This window comes from Papio anubis, chromosome 6 (assembly GCF_008728515.1).
Source record: "Papio anubis isolate 15944 chromosome 6, Panubis1.0, whole genome shotgun sequence".
NCBI classification, from domain to species: domain Eukaryota; kingdom Metazoa; phylum Chordata; class Mammalia; order Primates; family Cercopithecidae; genus Papio; species Papio anubis.
In genome coordinates this window covers 420,195-442,655 of record NC_044981.1, presented here as the reverse complement: position 1 = coordinate 442,655, position 22,461 = coordinate 420,195, and the positions used below count along the sequence as shown (strand labels likewise).

Below are 22,461 nucleotides of genomic sequence, written 5' to 3'. Positions count from 1 at the left end.
CTAGAGGAGAAAGACGTAAAATGCATTTTGTGAGCTACTGGTGATTTTTCTCTATTTGCACAAATCTTGGTTTCACTGCCCTCATGTATTTTATTACTGAATATATTATCTAAATGTATTTTGTTACTGAATATATTATCTAATAATCAGAGTTAGGAACTTCAGTTTTATTGTGAATACAATAAAATTTACAACAGAACAATAATTTATAGACAGAAGTTATCTCTAAATTAAATATTATAATCTCATAACTTATAAGTTCTCAGTAACTTATTTCTCAGTATAAATTAAAATTCTCAACATATAAGCACATAAATTTTGGCATAAACTTATAATTTTATAGTTTATAATTTTTCACACATAAATTTTTCTCTCTGTCTCTGTTTTATTTAATTATAAGTGGGTTTTCTTCCTGTACCTGTTTTCATACTTTTTAGAGGAGTTAAAATTATTAGTTGATAATATTTTACAACTTTAAAAATAAGATGAGAAAAATCTAATTTTGAACTCATACTTTTAGCCTCAAATTTCATTATACTAAAAACTAATAAAAAATGTAAAAACACAGTGCTTGGTGATTTAACATCCAAATCTAACATATAAGTAATTAACCTTTTAAAAAGATTCAGGCTCCTATACATACCTATTCATTTATGAGCCTCAATTCATGAAATTTGTATTTTTTAAATGATAAATACTTTAAAATAATTTTATTTGACCACAGAAAGTTTTAGCCCGACCAGATTTGAAATCCTAATTCAGCCTCCAGTATGTGGTATGGTGGCAAGAAGGAAATATATTTTTTCTCATCTTATAGTAGAAATGTAGTATTCTGCATTAAATAGCGTGTGGTGACAACAGTTATCCTGACAAAACAAAGCTTTTATATCAGGCCTTTAAAATTTCAACAGAATTTAAACATTATTTAGATAAAACAATCATGTTACAAAGATGACTTTTAACAGGATGAGGCCACCCACGGTGTGCACTAGAGAATATTGCATGCGAGCCACCCAGTGAGACTGAGGCAAGTTTTTCATCTTTGCTTAAAGTATAGTCACTAGACCAGATAGTGCAGAAACTTTTTACAAGCAGCGATCAAACAACCGAAAGCAGTTTATCTTTTTTCTCTCCTTTCGTTGTGGTTAATTAAAACTAATTCACAAGTTGCAAAATTTAAACTATTTTTGTACACAGCAAATTTTGCTTTAGATAAAGCAACTCTTTCATTACAGCAATTCATATAGTTTGAGGTCTTTTAGGTAAAAATTAAAAAAAAAACCTAGGAAATGTGCAGCTCATGTATACTTTTACAAGAATTACTGATTTAAGAAATATGATGCTGCCTTCACGTTTGTCATTTGTAAATTACTTACGTAATTTTCTTTGCCTGCTACGTAGAGATAATTCTGCCAAGAAATAGAATTCGTTTTAAATATTTCTTTTGAGCAACTTTTCTGAAAATGATTTTCTTGTTTTGTTTATTATCCCATGTGTAGATATTGAGTCCACAGAGTTTAGCTAATGTACATGTGTGTGCACACACATGCATATGTATGTGTTTTACCCTATTGTATGAAGTTCTGAAATAACCTCAGGGCCCATAATGGCTACAACATTTAGAAGAATAACGAAAATAAATGTAGGTTCACAGTAGAGAATTTATTTGGGCATGGTAAATATGGTTGTTTTTATATTGGATACCATTCTTAACATATGAAAAGACTTAGGCAAAATGGAAATTTTATTTTAGCAAACCATAAAAGAGACCCTAACCTTAAAACAGTCTGTTGAGTTTTCATGTAAAACTACAATAGCAGTCTTCACATTTTGTTTCTAGTGCCCAGTTACACATTTTCTGATGAAAATCAGCTTTCATCTCAGTTTCCTTTCCTCCCTTTAAAACAGGAGCAAGTAATACTGCGGACACATTGTTTCAAGAAGTACTAGGTCGGAAAGACAAGGCAGATTCCACTAGAAATGCACTCAATGTGCTTCAGCGATTTAAGTTTCTTTTCAACCTTCCTCTAAATATTGAAAGGAATATTCAAAAGGTAGAGTACATATTTATTTATGTACATATGGTTATAGATGTCATACATTTTTAAGATTTTTAAAGATGTTTTTTATATTAACCAAATGTCTTCATTTTGCTTTAATGACAGTTTTCAAAATGTTTCTTTATTTTAAAGGGTGATTATGATGTGGTTATTAATGATTATGAAAAGGCCAAGTCACTTTTTGGGAAAACGGAGGTGCAAGTTTTCAAGAAATGTAAGATTCATTTATTACTTTTAGATCTTCTACTTTCCTTTTATAGGAAGAATGTGGAGTGTGTTCTGCAAAGAATGTTATATGAGTTTTAGTTTTTGTTTATATGAGGCTCTCTTTAAAATGTAAAACATTACTTCAGAAATAACAGGATGACTTTTCTTATTTGATACGTAGTGAAAATGAGCAACCGTGACTAGGTTGTTAGCCTGAGACATTCTTTGCCATTTGTTAACCGCAATGCTATTAAAGAGTCTTAGTTTACTGGAAAGAATCAATGACAAGTATTTTATAGAGATGGAAACCTACATTTTAATCTTCCCATCTTCAGAGAGACCAATAGACTTATGAATTCTTAACTCATTTAAAGGAAACTCAACATCTTTTGAAATTATTTCCAATGCCAGAGTTACAGAAAAATATAAAAGTTTAAAATGCTTTTTGGTTAAAGCCTGATCCACCAGGAGAAATATCACAGGGCTTTATTAAATTTAAAAATGAAATCTGTAGGGACTCAGAAAACTAAATTTAGTGTTTTATTGTGGTAAAATATACATACAGTGAAGTGTGCAGACCTTACATGTTAGAGGTCAGTGAGTTTTGACGAATACAATCACCCTTGTAACCTACACCTGAGGCAGTGTCCTGATGACTGTAGACAGGGCCCTGGTGCCTCTGTGTTAGTCAGCCCTCACCCCACTAAAGCAACTACTATTCTGCTTTCTGAAATTTGATTTTAAATTTTCATTCTGTAAATCTTGTGTATTCTTTTCTTTTTAAATAGATTATGCTGAAGTAGAAACAAGGATTGAAGCTTTGAGAGAATTACTTCTGGATAAATTGCTTGAGACACCATCAACCTTACATGACCAGAAGCGTTACATAAGGTAAATCTTCTGCAAACATTTTGCTGAATCATTTGTATCTGTTTGGTACTGGATGTATCATGTAACCTTAAGGCTAACTTGAGGGACTTTAGGAGATTATGAAACGGTGAAGGGGAAGACAAATAGCAGAAATTTAGAGGTGTCTGGTGTAGGACATCAGAATTCTTTAGAATACTAATAGATTTGGGAGTAGTTATGGAGTTACTTTTTAAGACAACTGCCATTTTCGGGAAAGGAAAAGTAGTCTCAACCTCTTCCTCCTGCTGAGCAAGGGGTACCTCGCCTAGGGGGATGGTGTGGGTGCCCGTATGCTGTGAAGAGGGGCTCCCTGCGTGGCTGAAAGCAGAACACTGCCACACACTGGGTGGGAAGTGCGTTACGCCACAAGATGTGCTGCTGCTTAACAGTAGAGTAAGTTCTGGAAGGTTTTAGCCTGGAATAGCTTTCTGATTTCCAAGCCTTTAGTGGTCAGTGAGAGAGAAATAAAGTCACCAAGTGAGCATACTTTTTAAAAAATTGTAGTAATATTGGGCCAGGCACGGTGGCTCATGCCTGTAATCCCAGCACAGCACTTTGGGAGGTCGAGGCGGGCGAATCACTAGGTCAGGAGTTCGAGACCAGCCTGACCAACGTGGTGAAACCCCATCTCTACTGAAAATACAAAAACCAGCTGGGCATGGTGCTGTGTGCCTGTAATCCCAGCTACTCAGGGGGCTGAGGCAGGAGAATCCCTTGAACCCGGGAGGCGGAGGTTGCAGTGAGCCGAGATCTCACGCCACTGCACTCCCAGCCTGGGCAACAGAGTGAGACTCCGTCTCAAAAAAAAAATTGCAGTAATATTAAGAGAGGTGAATTTCACAGGATATGAAGAGAAGGCCTTAGAGCGAAACAGTACCACATAATGGGAACTAGCTGTTAACTTTGGGCAACTGACTTGAGTTCTGTTTTTCAGTTTCTTCATCTGTGAAATGCACATGGTAATCAAATCTGCATCCCAGGGTAGTTGCAGAGATAATCAGAAATACATTTAAGGATTTAATACCTCCCCCGGCACATACAAAGTAGTCCATAAATTTTATATGCATGTAGTTTATGTCAGGATTTGGAGATAAAGCGTATAAATTTTAAGGTTTTTATATCTGTGATTAAAAATACTAACCTCATTTTCTGCTAGGAGTTTTTGAGTTTGGCCTTTGTTCTCAGAATAACTTATTTTCCAAACTTAATGGTTTTTCCCCTTGAATTAGTGACATTGACTGAGTATCCAGTGGCTGTAAAATGACAGTAGACTCTGTATTTATGAATTTATCTGTGGTCCCGTGTGATTTTTGAAAATAATGTCTCAGGAATAGGCACGGTGGCCCAGACCTGTGATCCCAGCACTTTGGGAGGCCAAAGTAGAAGGATTGCTTGAGTCTAAGAGTTCAAGACTAGCCTGGGCAACATAGCAGCACCTGGTCTCTGCAAAAAATCAACAGTGAGCCAGATGTGGGGATGCACGCCTGTCGTCCCAGCTACTCAGGAGGCTGAGGCAGTAGGATCTCTTGAGGAGCCCAGGAGTTTGACGCTGCAGTGAGATGTAATTGTACCACTGCACTCGAGCCTGGGTGACAGCAAGATCCTGTCTCTGAAAAGAAAAGACTGTCTCTGAAAGAGGGTCTGGCCTGAAAGCTGCTGTGTGTGCAGTTGTGAACAGGGAAAGGATCCGCACCTGGACCTGTGTCCTAGTGACGAGGCGTACGGCGGGAGTATGAGCTGTCGTCCCTGGCAGCATACTAGTATTGCCCAGGAGGAAGCCAGCAGAGGCACTGGCGGTGGGATAAAGAGAGGGCACTGTGATTGCAGGCTGCCACCCCTGCACGTGTGCGGCGTGCTCAGGCACCATGTGGGATGTGTTCTTCGTGTCCTCTCTAATCCTGATCACCACCACGAAAGGACGCTTGTGTGGTGCCCATTGGACAGATGAAAACACCGAAGCTTGCCCAGCACACACAGTGACTAGGGGGACGGGATGCCTGTTTGGCTTCAGAGCCTACCCTTGCTTCTCTCTAAGCTGCCTTCATAAGAACGAATGTATGTGGGGTTTTTCCTGGTTTGTGGAATCCTCGAAATTTAAAGCTGGAAATAAACTACACGTTAGTTATCCCACTGCTCTATTTTCTACCTAGAAAGCTACAGAGTTCCAGGGAGGCTGAGCGTCGCGTCCAGGACACGCAGCTGGGTAGCGTCAGACGTCCTGAGGCTGCTGCTTCCTGCTCTGCTCCTTCGCTGTGTGTGCTTTGTGTATTTCTGACCTGTTTACACTTGTTATTTTAAACTTGCCTATAGTAATGTGTTAACTCTTACTGAGTGTACAGATTCTTTATGTTGTGAGTCACCATGTGAATGGATAACTCGTGCAGTTCTTATGACTATGTAACTTACTGGATATCCTTTAAAAGGTGGTGGTGCCAAAAAAGATTCTTTTAAGTAGCCTTTTAACTACTATTTTTCCTGTCATCTTAAAGGCAAAAGAGCAAAAATATAAACAAGTCAACAATAATTTATGTATTTTTTAATGATTATTTTATGATGCTTTGAGAAAATACTGAGCAATCGTTGCCTTTTTAAATTAAATGTTTAGTCACTAAGAAATAGAAAAATAAGATCAGAACCGGGTCAAATACCTGTTGGACTTTGAAATTCGTGAACATCAAGTAGGAATAGAGATAGCTTTATCATGAACAAAAATGTATTCATTTTCTTACATAGTTCAAATTATGCACAGTAGAAGGGAAAATCAGATTACCACTATATTGTCTTACTATTGTTCACAATTGTTTCCAACATTGTTCACTATTTTATCTAATTTAAACCTTCCCAGTTCTTCTCCCTCTCCTTATTTCTGCCTTGATGCTGGCAGGAAGCAAAGCTCTGCATATCCCTTTCCACAGCAGTGTAGCTGTGAGAAGATCATGTCAGAATATGACTAAAAACTTTCTTAATTCTTAAATTTTAAAATACTGAGCCTGTGTTCATCATAATTAACATTCTTTACATTGCTTTTTAATCTAAAAAGCCTTTTTAAAAAGTGTTCTTAATATGCAGTTTTAAAAGAAATGGCGGTAACATGTATCGCTCTAAACAAAGAGCTTTGAAATGGAACTTATTTTTAGCTGCATCCTAAAAGTAAACAAGAAACTTATTTGAAGAGCCCAGCACAAGTTGTCATACTTTTGAACTGAGTCTAGAATTTCTAAGAGAACAACTTTATCTTGCTTTGTAAAACTCTTATAAACTCCTTTACCTTAGTGCCCGTTAATAAGATGATAGAAAAAGTCTTTTGTTACTAAGTTTTGCAAGGACACAGTCAACATTTTAAAGAGACGTCTAATGTAAAAAGTTACTAAGCAAAGCTTATTGGTTCCTCTAGCTGTACTCCTGGAAAAGGAACCCTTGTACTGAACTGTCTACATTCCTGTTGAGTAATTTAACATTAAAAGGAACACCGTCCCTAAAAGAATATCTCTGTATTTTACTGCTAATACCGAATCGGAGGGCTACGTGAGTGGAAGTGTTGGGAGAAAGCATTGCAGAGGTGTTTGGAGGCGAAACAAGCCTATTTAGGGAGAACTGAAATGTATTATCCCCAGCAGGAAAGCACAGAATCACTTCTTCGGGGAGAAGAGACACAACGTACTATTTGTTGTGTTTACCGTTCAGGTAATAGAAGAAGAAAGCCTGTGTGAGAGAAAGAATCAGATTGGACTTTGGAATCTGAAATGAACCCCCTGTGCCAAGCTAAATGGAACTGGTTAGATTGTAGTTTTTCCTCAGGACGCTCTTCTTAAATGTAACTGGTTAGATGGTAGTTTTTTCCTCAGGATGCTCTTCTTATTTACGAAGAGGAGCCCTGGTGACTTCTTAATCTGGGCAAAGCTCTTTCTTCTAATTGAACCGCCACTTTCTCCACACAGAAACACACCCTGTTTGCAGCTGCCGGTGGTCACAGGGAGGAGATGGCACTTCTTGGCCACCTCTGGGCAGCCTGAGTGCGGCCCCTCTGCAGATGCCTGGATATCCAGCTCCCCACAGCACCCAGGCCCTCCCCGTCCGCTGGGAATGTCAGTGTTCTCAGCATTTTATTTGTTGCTAACATATTACAAAGTGGATTTGTTTCTCCTCTGATTGGCTGCTGATTGAGATACCTGAGTAACACATGCTCACCACTGGAGGAATGGGCTGGAAGCGTGGGCACACCCCTGAGGGACTGAGGTCTGGCCCCAGGTCAGCCTGGAGCCATTGATGACATTTGCCACTGAACAGAAACCTCTAGACCAGAGACAAAGGACGGCATATGGCTTAACAACAGTTGTAAGACAATAAATTCATTTGGACATGTTCTTGGAGTTGATTTAATTGGATTTAGCTTGCTATATTTTATATTTTGTGAGGGCTGAGGGCCAAATCTTAAATAATATTTGACAGAAGTTTTTCTGTTGAAATATATTTAAATGGTCTCTATGGGTTTGGGTGTTTTATATACAAAGACTTGAAATATTTTAAGAATATTTAGGAACTAAGAAAAGCATCGAACTATACTGTATTTTCTAGGGAAATATTTTCTCAGTCATGAGTGTGGACTTTAGAGGTGAGTTGACTCCAAATCTCCTCACAGTTCGGTTGGCCCTCGTGTCGCTAGAAGCGGTGCCATGCTGCCATCTCGTGGCCGTGTTTCGTATCAGAAAGGAATTAACAAGCTGCGATTTGAAAACTATTTGCCCAGTGTCTGCTGGCCCCCACCTGTGTCCAATGTAATGACTCTGAACTCAGTAGAAAAACTCTGTGAGCTAAATGTAAATATAAAGAGAAATGCCCATCGAGTAGATGGATCACTGCAAATCGTCCTTGTCTTTTTACAGAGAGCTGTTCTTAATAGTTTTTTCATTTATGATATGAAAAAAAATTTTAAGCTCTGCTATTTATTTATTTTTTGTTTGTTTGCTTGTTTGTTTGTTTGTTTGTTTTGAGATGGCGTCTCGCTCTGTCGCCCAGGCTGCGGTGCAGTGAGATCTCCGCTCACTGCAACCTCTGCCTGTTGGGTTCAAGCGATTCTCCCGCCTCAGCCGCCCGAGTAGCTGGGATTACAGGCGCACACCAACACCCTTTGCTAATTTTTGTATTTTTAGTAGTGACGGGGTTGCAGCACATTGGCCAGGCTGGTCTCAAACTCCTGACCTCAGGTGATCACCCACCTCAGCCTCCCAAAGTGCTGGGATTACAAGCAGGAGCCATCTCACTTAGCTAAGAAATTTGAATATATTTCATTGAGAACTAAATATTAAAGACTAATCTTTGATAGGGGACAAGACTAATTGATATAATTGTAGCCTTTAAAAAGTAATGATTTTAAAATATGCCAGCATTTCCCTTTGGCCTCAACCTTGGACTTGCTTTTTCAGGTACCTGTCTGACCTTCATACCCCTGGTGACCCTGCGTGGCAATGCATCGGAGCCCAGCACAAGTGGATCCTGCAGCTCATGCACAGCTGCAAAGAGGGCTACGTGAAAGACCTGAAAGGCAAGGATTTCTCTTCCAGTGTATTATGTGATTCCTTCATGTCATTTAAATACATTTTGGGAATGTTTTAATGAAGAAGGCAATGACTACCGATCGTCTTTTGTTTCTTTTGTGGGTTTTTTGGCCACTGGTTAGCATTGTACTGATGAAAAGGGACAGCTCTTGTATCGTGTCTGCTTTGTGGTTGATGGGCAGTGTTGGCGTTTCGGGACAGGCAGTGTGATGCTGAGGAAGTGACATCGGTCTTTGGTAACTGCCAGTCTGTACATCGTTTCGCCACGTGTATGTTGAGTCCTGCTGTGTGCCGTGCGCTGCACCCAGTGCTAGCAAGACGGAGCCACTGCCTCCCGGAGTTACTGCTGGAGGAAGGGAAAGCCACGAGGCATATAACTAACCAAACAAATGCTGGGACAGGTGAGGAAAAGAAAAAAGAAAATCAGGATGTTCCAAAAGGGAGTGACTGAGGAGAATGCTTTAGATGGCTGGTGTGGGACTGTCTCAGAAAAGCCTCCATATTAGAACTGGAAGGATGAAAAGTGCCTACTAGCCACCTCTGCCTGAGAAAGGGGCCACCTGTGTGGCGGCCCTGAGGGAAGCTGGGGGAGAGAAGTCAAAGGTCTGTTTGCATGCAGGTTTATTGGCTTTTGTTTGTATGCTGTCATTTGAAGAATATTGAGTATATTGAATGCCTGCTATGCTGCAGACACTGTTGGGTGCTAAAGTCACAGTAGTCAGGACAACAGACAAGGGCCTGGCTCATGCAAGCTCACAAAGTAGTAGGGGAGACAGGGAACTAGCCAGCTGTTAGAATATGATGTGCTGTTTCCTATGACTGGGGAAGTTCCCAGTGACATCGGAGTGCTTAGGAGGAGCCTCTGATCCCGGGTTTTGAGGTCAGGGGAGTGACGTTCTGAGAGCTGAAGGAAGTGACATCTCTTTTGAGATCAGAAGGCTCTCTGCATTGGCCAGTTGAAATAGAGGAGGAAGGTATTTAAGACTGTTCCAGGAAGGGAGAATGTACACAGGTTACAAGCACGAAAAGCCCTCTGAATCCTGTGTGCCTGGAGCTTAGAGCGTGGAGGTGGAGTGAGGAGACAAACTTTCTTGGCCCCGTGACAAGTTCAGACTTCGCCCGGAGTGCGCTGGGGAGTCGGTGGCGGATTTTAAGCGGCGGCCAGTGGATTGGGGGAAGACCAGCTCAGACTTACTTTTGAAAAGATGACGACTCTGGCCGTCCGTGGTGGGTGGATGAGAGGGAGCAAGTCCAGAGCAGCGAAGCTGGTGAGGAGACAGGCACCCCACCTAGTGTGGAGGTGGTGGGCATGTGAGGAAGAGCACGGACTCTAGGGCCGTTCAGGAATAGAATTGATAGGGCTGGATGATGGACGAGTGAAGAGGAGGAGGGATGAGCAGTGATATCCAGATGGCTGACTGGCAGCCAGTTAGGGTGGTGGTGCCATTGAGTTAGGGACCATGGGGGAGAAAAGCGATTCTGCCCGTTTGTTTGGACAGCTTGACTTGGGGTTATCTGACATGGAAGTAGAGATGAAAGTAGTTGGATTTAGAGCCTGAGAAATTTGAGCACGGTGGGCGTACAGGTGGTCCCTTGGAACTCACGCATTTACCCAGGAAGATGAAAAAAGAAGCAAACCCAGGAAAGAGTCCTGACAAGTAACGTTTAAGGGACTGGTAGAGGAAGAGAAGCCTGTGAGGGGAACGAAGGAGGGTGGTCATGGCAGGAGGGAAACACGGAAGGGAGTGGTCAGCAAAATCCCTGAGACGAAGCAGAAGGTGAAAGAAACATCCTTGTGATTGCTCTCAGGCTGTTGGTGGTGACTCTGGCAAACGCAGGGTCAGTGGCCTGAGCCCCTAACTGGGTGACGTAAGGAGGGTAGTGGTCCTCATCAGGTCCCTGGGAGGATTCGGAGCTGTAACAGGAGAGCAGTCTTGGCAGAGAAGGAAGTACAATGGAGAGGTCGCCATTGTTTATTTCTAGCATAGTTTTGTCATGAATTAGTTGGCTTGGGTTTGAGGACTTTCCAGCTCTGATTCCATTTTTTCTAGTCTTGATATTTAAGAAAACCCAAATATCTCTGCTGAAGCCATGTCAACATCCCCATTAATGTTATTAATTATTTTAGATTTTTTAGCAAGTGAAAATGACAGCAAATGTTACACACAGTCTGTAGTCTTTGGGAATATTTAGAGAACCTTACATATTTATTTCTCTGTTGATTCCACTAATAATTTTTGAGTCTACTCTGTTCGGCAGAGCTCACAACCTTAAGGACCCATCAGAGTCCACTGGGGTTTTTAACAACCAATTCTCAATTCTTGGCCTTACCCCTTCCCTCCGTGCCAAGCACATTCTAGTCTGTGTGGCTGGAGCCCAGGCGTAGGCATTTTCAAGCTCCCAGGTGGTTCAGGTGCAGCCAGGGCTGATCACCAGGGCGCTGGGTGCCGTGCCTGGAGCAGGAAGTGCAGTGCGAGCTGGCCTCTTGGAGCTTGTCGTCTAGTGAGAAACACATCACCTAAAAAATCACGTAGGCATGTATTCGGTCGGGATAGTGAAAAGTGTGAGGAAGTGGGGAGTACAGAATTTATGAAAATGTGTGACAGGAGGGTGCAGTCTGGTTGAGGGGAAGTCCAGGGAAGTCTCCTAGAGGAGGTGAAATCTCAGTTGAACCTAAACGACGACAGTCACTTCCCTAGATAGGCACTGAGAAGCGTTCCAGACACTTTCAGGTGCCCAACAAATGTCACTGCTCTCCAGCAAAGGCGGTGATGAATGCAGTCACCATATTCACTGGGTACAGGTAGGATGTGTGGTCTGACCAGGATTTTCCTACTTAATCTGAATACATAATTTGGTATGAAAATATTTGAATTTCTGGAATATGTGTGTAATTTATGAAGACAACATAATTGGAAAAATTCCAGAAAATTTCATCTATCTTGTCATTTCTTTACCTAAATATCCATCACCAAAGGTCTGAATCTTTCTCAGAGATAGAGGGAAACACGCCTTCATCTTCCCTTCCCTGACGTCTTAATGTACTGCTATATATATTCATTCTAAATTGCTTGAAGTCAGCATTTTGGAAAAAGAAAAGGTGACAGAAGCTTTTGTGTAACTCACTCTGAGCAAGCTTGTTGTGTACCTTGTTCATCACTTGGGAAATAATTGAAAGAATGTGCATGAAATGGGAGCAGTGCCTCAGGTTACTTGCTTTACTTCATCTTTTCATTAGAAAGTGGAGGGCCGGTGCGGTGGCTCACGCCTGTAATCCCAACACTTTGGTAGGCTGAGGGAGGTGGATCACAAGGTCAGGAGTTTGAGACCAGCCTGGCCAACGTAGGGAAACGCCATCTCTACTGAAAAATACAAAAATTAGCCAGGCATGGTGGCACGTGCCTATAGGCCCAGCTACTCAGGAGGCTGAGGCAGGAGAATCACTTGAACCCAGGAGGCAGAGGTTATGGTGAGCCAAGATCATACCACTACACTCCAGCCTGGGCAACAGAGCAAGACTCCCATCTCAAAAAAAAAAGAAAAGGAGAAACAATTCCTTACAACTCTTTGAACTTTACAATTTTAATGTCAGTACAATATAAATGTCTTAAATTCACATTTTATTTTTTCTTTTGACATTCAGAACATGCTTAACTGTTCCCTGTGTCATTGTCAGTAAACACTGCTAATCTAAATGTAGGTAATTCTAGCACATGAGAGCCTTTTAACTGGAAAATTGGGGTGGTTTTTTGAACTTAGGTCAGAAGTGATTTTCACTATTAAATTTTGGAAAATCCCACATATATTTAAAAGCAGAAAGGATAATGTAACAATACCCCATGTACTCACCCTGACTTCAGCAGTTACCAACTCATAGCCAGTCTCATTTTATCAACTCATAGCCAGTCTTACCTGCTTCTCTCCCCTTCCTCACTCTGGATTATTCTAAAACAGATCACATCATTTTATCCATAATTAATTCAGTATATAATTCTTAGAAATAAGGATTCTTTTTAAAAACTGTAGCCAAAATACCATGACCATTACTTAAAATATGAATACTTTTTAAATATGAAATACTCCAATTTCAAATTCAGAAAGTTTAATTTCTTTGGTATCTTTCTGAGTGCATTGATACCATTGCCTTTGAGCTGATACTCAGTGCATAGGCAAATGGTAAGTGAGATGCGGCATAGATGGAGACAGAATGTTTCCTCGAATGGAAGGAGAATTCGCCATTAGTGAAATAGAGGGTGCTTTGGCCAGTTTGCACTTCGGTATTTTTCCGTTTGTTATCATTTTTATATGCGTATGTCATTGCACACGTTAACTTTAATATACACATATCTACAGCCGGGCGTGGTGGCTCACGCCTGTAATCCCACCACTTTGGGAAGCTGAGGCAGGTGGATCACGAGGTCAGGAGATCGAGGCCATCCTGGCGAACACGGTGAAACCCCGTCTCTACTAAAAATAGAAAAAATTAGCCAGGCGTGGTGGCAGCGCCTGTAGTCCCAGCTACTCAGGAGGCTGAGGCAGGAGAATGGCGTGAACCCGGGAGGCGGAGCTTGCAGTGAGCTGAGATCGTGCCACTGCACTCCAGCCTGGGCGACAGGCAATGTCATTGTATCTGTATATGTATATGTGTGCATGTGTTTATATAAAATATTTGCCTGAATTATACGTTTGCTGGGAATACACACAAATTTTCTTTTATGTAATCTACAACTGTTGTTGACAAGGGACCCTTGGTGGATATTTTATCATTGTCCTCATTATATGTAACATAAATGTAAGGTAATACGGGGGGAGGCCCACTAAATATTATTTGGAATTTCTTTTGAGCATCCTCTCATGATTGTGACATTTTAGATGGGGAAGAAATCTGGGAAACTGTCGTTTTGTGGGTGACTTTAGATCTATTTCGCGTGTGACAAAGGTATCTCATAGAAGCCAGGGGACAGACCCTCGTCCTCTGTATCCTGAGTAGGGATGGGACTAGTGAGCGTCCAGATCTCCCCCTCTCACCTGATCACACTCCCTCCAGACCGGTGAGTTTTAGGGAAATAGGTGACTGAACACCTCCCTCTGTTTCGTTGTTGGAGCAAATACTGCCTCGAGCAGGATTTCTCACTGGAGTCAGAGCCGATGAGCATTCCCCTGGTGAGGGAAGGCTGGCTGGTACTTGGGGATTCGTGAAGAGCTGCGCCTGAAACTAGCCAAGCTAAATGAAGTGCTTCTGGTCTTTATTACTTCTATGCTATTTTGCTATACATAGGTGAATTCTATTAAGGAAATTTTACGTAGACCTCATCACTCACTCCTAAAATTATATATGCAGTGTAAATAAATGCTCTGAGAATGAGCAAGTTAAGAAAATGGAGATGAGTGAGAGAGCATCCAGTACCCCAGGAGGGATCCTGGGAAATGCAAGGCTGTCCCGGGAAGGCCCACCGTGCCCCCATCAGAGCCAGAGGAACTCATGGCAAGTAAGTTGGATGTAAAGTTGCAGAGCCAGCAGCCTGCAGCGGATGCCACCTCTCTCTTGATTGGAGTGTGTCTGGTTCTTTTCTGATGCCCAGTGCTTGGTAACAGAGTACTTACTTGTTTGCGTGGCACCTGCTGTTTCCTTGAATTGATTATAGCTGTCCACTGAAGGCTGGAGCATTTGAAAAGGCAATTACTAAAGTAAGAAATAGCTTAGAAATGATTTGCCATAAAAGGACTGCCTACATTTTATCTGGTACTTTGTTGTAAAACTACATTGTTTTTATGCGGGTTTTCTCAGGAGCCAGCTTTTAAAATGAAAGCTTACTACATTCCAATATAAAGAAAGCAAGTTTTAAGTAGTTCCTTTATTATAATGTCAGTACTTAGACTACTAACACTGTAAACTTGTTTAAGTAAATCCACCAGCAGAACAATGGATAAGAACAAGAATAGCTTTGTGAAATGAAATGCAGTTTTAAATGGGTAGACTATAAATATTTTAAACAGAAAAATAATTCTTGATGTCTTTTTAAAGTAAATGTGGTCTTTGTGCATGAATCTAAGAAATCTAACATATAAATATTTTTTTAAGTCTGCTTTTTTAAAGCGCAAAGACTTTTACTTTTCACTTTGGTGGTTTGGGGAAAAAAAAAAAAAGTTAATTGTATGTAGCCCTGTGGTATTCGGAGAAAATTTTATGAGCAAAGATGGTGATAGATTTTCAGAGACAGCAGTCCTACATACAAAGCTACCTTTTTCCAAGAAAGATCCTTTTGTAGATGAAGCATTTGGCAGCAGAGTTTGCCATACGGTTGATATTCCTATGAGTCCTGCATTACATCGTTCTCTGGACTCGTTTTTGTAGTAATAATATACACTGGTGCTAGCAGACGGTGCCCTTCGGAGCATAGCACGAAGACAGGACGGGAGCTAACCCTTGCACCTTACACACTCCTGGGCCTTGACCTCCAGACGCTCCACATGCCTCTGCCCATCATATCTGGGCAACTCTGTAGCCCAAATATGATCTTTTAGGTTTTTCTAAGGGTGAAAAAAGATGGGAGAAACAAGAGCAAACTAAGGTTAATATGTTAAAAACTCATCTTGAAACCTTTGAAATACTGATGGAAGAGTTTATTGTGTTTTTCCGGGCTGAACAGGTTAATCATGTTGCTTCTCTTCCCCTGTGTTCAAAGCAGCCTTGTGTTCTGAATTGTTGTACATGTTAAACTTTTACTACCTTATAAGAGTGTCACCCGTCTCTTAAAATTCCTGTGAAATAGGTCCAAAATTAGACTGAGTCTTCAGAGGTTTCCTGCCAGGAAAAGCCTTTGGTTAACCCCCTACTGACATTCACAAACAGGATTTTTAAAGGTGGTCTTCAAAGGTGTTTTTTTCTTTGTTCTGAATGTGAGTTAAAATATATGCTGGCTATGTCTGATAACTTAAGGGAAAAGGCATCAGGCAACTCAGAGTAAGCATTCCCTTCTTTCAGAGAGGTACTTAATTAGAACTTCTCAAAAGGACATAATTAGAATTAGGGTTCAATAGGCAACATTTAGAATATGAGCCAGAGTGTTAGGTAAGCAGTAAGTTCTCCAGAACAGCCACAGAGCAGAGGAAAAGACATTTGTACCTGGCTCAGGTTCTCTCTGAAAATGTAGACACGATATGTCCCATCTTGAGCGGTTTGAGTTATCACAGTGGTGGGGCTGTGATACTACAGAAAGAAAACTGAAGAACAGGCTGTGCTAAGTATCCACCCTCTTAGTAACGTCTAGCACTCACTGGAGTATTAATTACTTGCTGAAAGAAATAAAAACATTTATGTTACTCCAAGAACCTTAAGGTACACAAAGTCCGTATTTTCAACACAAGCTCATAACATACGTGCATAAATCATATTATTACAATTTATGATTTTGAATTTACATAGTATAATTAAACTTTTCGCATATTCCTGTATGCGACATTAAATTAGAACCTCCCTTAGGAAACCATTAGCAGATTCACTGAATTTTCTATGGAACCATACAAATATGTTCATAGGTAAAAAGTCAGTATAAGTGTATTGTTGTATATATGCTAAATCTTTTAACAAAATTATAATTTTAATTTTAAAGTTACAATGAAGTTATACGTTAGGAAGCTTCTTTTTTTGTGGAGTCAGTTTTCTAGAGATCTAAAAAATTGTTTCTCTCCTGAATATTTATCACAGCATGAACCCAGGATGAGAGAGGTTGGTTTAAAAAAAGGAAAGGCACAACTGCAGCAAGTACAGATACGAGATGCTGGTTTATGTCCATCTTCCCTCCCTGCAGCTCAGCGCTTGGGTGGTGTCTTTGTGAGCTGTGTGCAGCTGCCAGTGGGCTGACCTCCAGGGGAGACTTCTGCTGTGCACTTGTTCGTTTGCATGCTGCGATGACAGAGTTTTTCAGAATTGTCTTTAGAAGATGAAATGCTTAGTGGGGTTTTATTTACCTGCTTTAAGATGTATAAGCTATACTCTGTCTACCGTGTATATGCACACAGTGAGAAAGTAGATTCAGGAGAGGGAAGTGGAAGAAGAGTACCGGTTTATGATTGCAATCAAAATGATCTTCCCTCCAGCAAGCCAGTGCTCTGATTTTCCTTTTCCTTTTGTCACTGTTTCAGAGAAAGAAAAAAACCCAGGTGATATTTAATATGCCACAACTTAGACTTGAAACGCATATCATTGGAAACTGTTATTGTTATTTGTGAATAGCATAAGTTTGTGTAAACAGTTGTAATGACCAGAGTGCAGATCAGCAAGTGTTTACATAATCATTTTACATAATGATTTGATTTAAACTCTAATTTGAAAGCAATTTATCTTCCAAATTAAAATTAAGAGTAATAATTAATACTTGTAATAATTAAGCAGTTTTTTTTTAAGTCAGTAACCTGGGATTTGAGAATTTGATTTCTTTTGGAATAGCACACCACTCATTTGTAGATCCCCGTGCAGTAAAGTAACAGCTGTTGAATATCACAGGAAAAAGTTGGATTAAGGTCTCTTTTTTCTGTTTCTCCTGTTTTATAATAGATTCTATTCACCTTACAATGAATAATCTATCTTTTTTAGATCAGACAGGCCAAAAAGGCCATGTGAAAAGGCCCTTTTCAATTTGTGATTGTAGCAGCTGGTTCTTTTCTACTGCCCTGGCTTACTGTGCATCTGGAAGAAGACTTCTGGTAGCCGGAAGTCATTTCACGTCTAAACTTGTCCCCGTCCTTCACAGAAAAAAATGTTTGATGATGAATGTCAAACACACGTTGAATACTAACTTTACTTGGTAATTTAAAAATACTGATTATGATGAGTATTTTTGTTCTGTATTCTGTCAGTTTTGTAATTCCTTTATATATTCTAAGCATTTTTCTGCATGTAAATCTATATGAAACTACTAAAAGACATAGGACTTTAACAAAAGCATACATTTCGTTTTGATTATTCAGTTATCCAGCTTACTTATTACAAATATATGATTCTTGCGTAACTAGCCAATGGTAGCTAATAAATGCTTCCTCAAAGTTTATACCTGTAGTTTTGCTTTTAATTTACATTTCCTTTTTTGAACTCTTGCTTTGAATGATATGGAAATGCACATGCGAAATGCTGCCTGGAGCCTGTGAAGCACAGTCCTGAGTGAGTGAGTTAACAGGGGCTTCTTAACTATGCCTCCCTTTGTTTAATTTGGATTAAATGATTCTCTTTAAGGAAATGCCCCTGTCAGAACTTTAAAAATGTTATATATATACATATATATATGTATACATGTACAATCAGAAGATCAAAAAGCATTTTTATCTGTTGACACAGGTCTAATTCGTGAGGAATTTGTAATCTGCCTTGATACGCCCTCCCCACCCCCACCCCCAGCTTTGGCATTGAAATTCCTGCGTGTGGTGTGCTGGAAAGGAATCCCATCCTGCCTGTGTGTGGAGGCTCCCGGCCCGTGTTTGGTCAACAAGCAACAGTGGGTGGTCGGGCCGCTGTGCAGGACAAGGGCCCGCTGTGCGCAGGAAAATGTGTTCAAAGGTGTTTAAGGGCCATGAGGAAGTCAGCCACCCTTCTGAGAGTCTGAGGCTGCAAATCAGTGTTCCCCACACTGTTGTAGACTGTGAGAAAACTTGCTGTAGTATGCATGAAGGATGAGAAAATACAGTAATCTTATTCACCTGGCTCTGCCTCTGCAGGCTTCCCTTAAGAAGGGTCTCTTCTGCCCTTTATGTGGTATAGAGTGTTTTAAAAAAATACTATTTAAAATCAGAAAGACTTGCACAGCTTTGAGTGGAAAGGATTTGACTGATAAGGTTTCCTGGAAGTCCTACAGAATTCTAGGTATAATAAGCATTTTCCATAGAGCCTTCTTAAAGTCCTTATCAGTTTTTTGCAGTGTTGTAGGATTTTTAGAGTTTTAATATAAACCTTTAAGTTTCTGAGCTTTCTGGAAGATTTTTTCAGATCTATAGTTTAAGATAAAACTGAAGTCTTACTATGGTAGAAATTTCACAGTTGTTGGAAAAAATAGCAGATGTTTCAACTTGTTCACGGCAAATTGTCAAAGATTGTTTACTTTCTTTTAGAAAAATAATAAATTTTAAATTTTTGATTATTTTTACACTTCTAGTGAAGTGACTAGGATTGTTTCATTAATGTTCTGAAGAAAATTATTTCTGCAACTTCTGAAAACAAATTTTCCAAGTATTTTTCTCTTGTTAAAATTTCCAGAGGTATTTTTTTCTAATTTTATGTTAGTTTATAATTTGTTAAATGTATCTGCATACTTAAAATTAGAAAAAGAATTTTGAGGACGTCGCAAGCATATGTTATAGAAGCATTATTTAACTGGAAAAATAAAATACTAACTTTTGACTTCCAGTAGTTAAAAACTTCGTTGTGTCTTTTTTTAATGTTAAGTGGTTAAAGGATTTTATTTTTTCCTTCCAAGATACTAATTTCAGACATTTGTCATAACATGTGTATCTTTTCTTTGATATATTGACAAAATAATAACTCAAATACTAGTGTGGGGAAGTTAAAAGATATAGCTAGATCCTAAGAATATTTATTTCCAGAATTTTGTTTTGTATAATTTTTCCTGCAAACATCACATACAATTTTGTAATTAGAAATACTACAGTGATGGTTTCCCATGCTACAGGGTGATGTGCCTGTTTGCAATTTTGTATTCAGAGTAAGCTGTAGTTACTCCTCGTTGAGAGATTACAACCACATGTTTTTGATCTTACAAGTACTTACTCATTTGAGTGTTTATTACTGTGCTCACTATCTTTAAAATAGCCAGACTGAAGTCTGTAACAAAAATTATAAAATTCTGTTACAGTTTTCACTGTTCTTTTTTTTTTTTTTGAGACAGTCTCACAGGCTGGAGTGCAGTGAGATGATCTTGGCACACTGCAGTCTCTGTCTCCCGGGTTCAAGCAATGCTCCTGCCTCAGCCTCCCGAGTAGCTGGGACTACAGGCATGTGCCACCACGCCGGCCAGTCTTTTTGTATTTTTAGTAGAGACGGAGTTTCACCATGTTGGTCAGGCTGGTCTCGAACTCCTGACCTCAAGTGATCGGCCCGCCTTGGCCTCCCAAAGTGCTGTGATTATAGGCATGAGTCACCACGCCCGGCCACACTGTTACTTTTTTATTGCTTTTAGTATTTTTGGGATGTAATTTCCATTTTAAGACATAATTTTCACACTTGCTCTATGTGTAGAGGCAAACTTTTTATACATTTAAAATGACACCACCACTGATCAGGGTCCTAAATTGTACCAATAGTGATCAGAATCATTGTCTTGTCTGTGTTGTTTTTGGTGGCGATTTAAGGTTTCTGATTTAAATGAGTCATAGAGTCAGAATTTTATAGCTAAAAAGACTTTTAAAATTGCATAGTATGAAGCCCTAATCTTTACAGGTATATTTTACAGGATAGGTCAGTGGCTCCGTGAGCTGCTACAGAACCTAATACCAACTGCATGACCATGAAAATTCTCAATACAATTAGTCCCTGCCTCAATTTCAAACTTGGGGAACAATTTGGTAGTATTGGCCCAAATGAAAACATAGTTATCACCTTTTCAGCACGGCCAAAGGTAATAATTTCCTACTTGAAAAAAGGCTTTTTAAAATTTTTCATCCAGAAAAAAAAATTCTAGCAACAGTTAATTTCTAGAGAAAATTTACTGCCAAGAAAACAAGTAACCTCTCAAAACTCCTATCAATGCAGCATTAGTTTGAAAAGGGCAGAGTCAAGCGCAATTTTATGTTGTTACGGGATGTTAAAAACTGCACCCGGGGCCAGGCACGGTGGCTCACACCTGTAATCCCAGCACTTGGGGAGGCTGACGTGGGCAGATCACAAGGTCAGGAGTTCAAGACCAGCCTGGCCAACATAGTGAAACCCTGTCTCTACTAAAAATACAAAAATGAGCCGGGCGTGGTGGCGCATGCCTGTAATCCCAGCTACTTGAGAGGCTGAGGCAGGAGAATCACTTGTACCCGGGAGTTGGAGGTTGCAGTGAGCCAAGATCATGCCACTACACTCCAGCTTGGGCAACAGAGTGACACTTCATCTCAAAAACAAAAAACAAAAAAAAAAAACTGCACCTGACCACCATATGCTTTAGGTAGTGTGTATAGTTTTTTTAAATGAGATATTGCTATCATATTGTAAGGTGAAACAAGACTAATAGACTGATAACGTGAAATATTTAAAGCCTTTTGCTGATTTTATATTTTATAGAAACTATGTTTTTTTCTGTTTTTAATAGAAATGCTTACCATGAAACCAGTTCATATTTGTAATAATTTTGTGAGTTAGAAATATTAAGTCATGTAATTTAAGACGAGTGTCAGAATTATCGAGCTTTTTTTTTTTGGACACTTGGTCATAAATAATTTGTGACGGCTGATATTTAAAACGTTTGTATTACTTTTCAAAACATAAGCTTTTTAATTCTCTATAAAATAACTCTTTCTGAGATCATTTTTTGACAGTAAGAAAAATGCCAGTGTTAGGGAGAGAAATACATTTCTAAGCTGGTACCCACTGTTTAGTTGACAGGGCATATTATGCATTTGTGTGCAGCTGTGAAGCGCTACCTTCTGGACACTCAGCAAAAATACATCTTCCAAATGTATTCCAGAGCTGGTTAGTCCTGAGGGGCATGTGCTGTTCCAGCTGCCTGCTGCTGTGTTGTACTTATGGTAGTGCCAGGGCACCAACTGGAAAATTCCTTCTTGGTTACCTTTCTTTTCCTGATACAGAAAACTGATGATGTGCTTTCTAATAGAACAAAAGCATAGTAATACAGTTCCTGTTATTAAAGGAAAAAAATATCAATCTTTTAACCATTGCAAAACTCAAAATGTATTTAAACTATACAAATGGTTTAATATTAAACAATTTAAAGTTATACAAATACCAGTTATGAGGAGAAAACTTTTTCTGAAATAATTGTATTTTTGCAGAAATGGTATATGTGTACTTTTAGGAAACTAGGAGGTGTTTTCCTTCTTAATCACAAATTCATAGTCCTGAAACCTTCAAGAGTAAGTGAAATGTAACATTTTAAAGTGTTTTTTATACTTTAAAAATGTACATTTTAATATAAATTATAAGTTTTTATATGTATTTTTAATGTGATGCTAAGTTTGGGCCCCTTTATTTTTCTCTTTAAAGTATGTTAGAAAATTCATATTTTGATATTCATTTCCTGAATCCCACAATTGATAGAAGTGATACCTGTATAAACTTCAAAGGAAAATGTCATAAATCACTAAAACGTCCACACACAAATGTATTTCTGTATGAAAAAAGTCAATTAGAAAAATAATACTTTCTTCACTGTATTTTTTTACTCTGTATCACATTTTTTTTGTAACATAATGGGTTATATAAGTCTTCTTATCTTGGCTGTAATATTTTCCAAAATACAAATGTATGCACAGCATTTATTTAGCACAGTGGCCAAAACATAATAAGTCTTCAAAAAAATTTCTGTTGCACTAAAAAAATTTGTTCAAATGATTTAATTTCTTTTGAAGACCCACCAGCGAGACTCTGTGAGGATCCGGACAGAGGCGGTAGCGCCGCGTCCAGCGGCCTCACCGGGATCAGGCCTTTTCTCACCGCACAGTCACTATTTACCTCCTCTGCTCAGCGGTTTTTTGCTCTAGTTTTGTTGTTTATTATCTGC

The 22,461-nt window shown here is 39.4% G+C and overlaps 1 protein-coding gene across 8 annotated transcripts in view; it reads left to right on the top strand.

Annotated features, from left to right (window-relative positions):
- Positions 1-22,461, top strand: part of EXOC2 (exocyst complex component 2) — a 200,665-nt gene that overhangs the window by 93,677 nt on the left and 84,527 nt on the right. For all 8 annotated transcript variants that reach the window (XM_021936926.2, XM_021936925.2, XM_003896943.5 and 5 more), the window contains 4 exons: positions 1,909-2,054; positions 2,193-2,274; positions 3,056-3,158; positions 8,600-8,718. In XM_021936926.2, the coding sequence (XP_021792618.2) occupies positions 1,909-2,054; positions 2,193-2,274; positions 3,056-3,158; positions 8,600-8,718 (450 nt within the window). The remainder of the gene's footprint in view (positions 1-1,908; positions 2,055-2,192; positions 2,275-3,055; positions 3,159-8,599; positions 8,719-22,461) is intronic.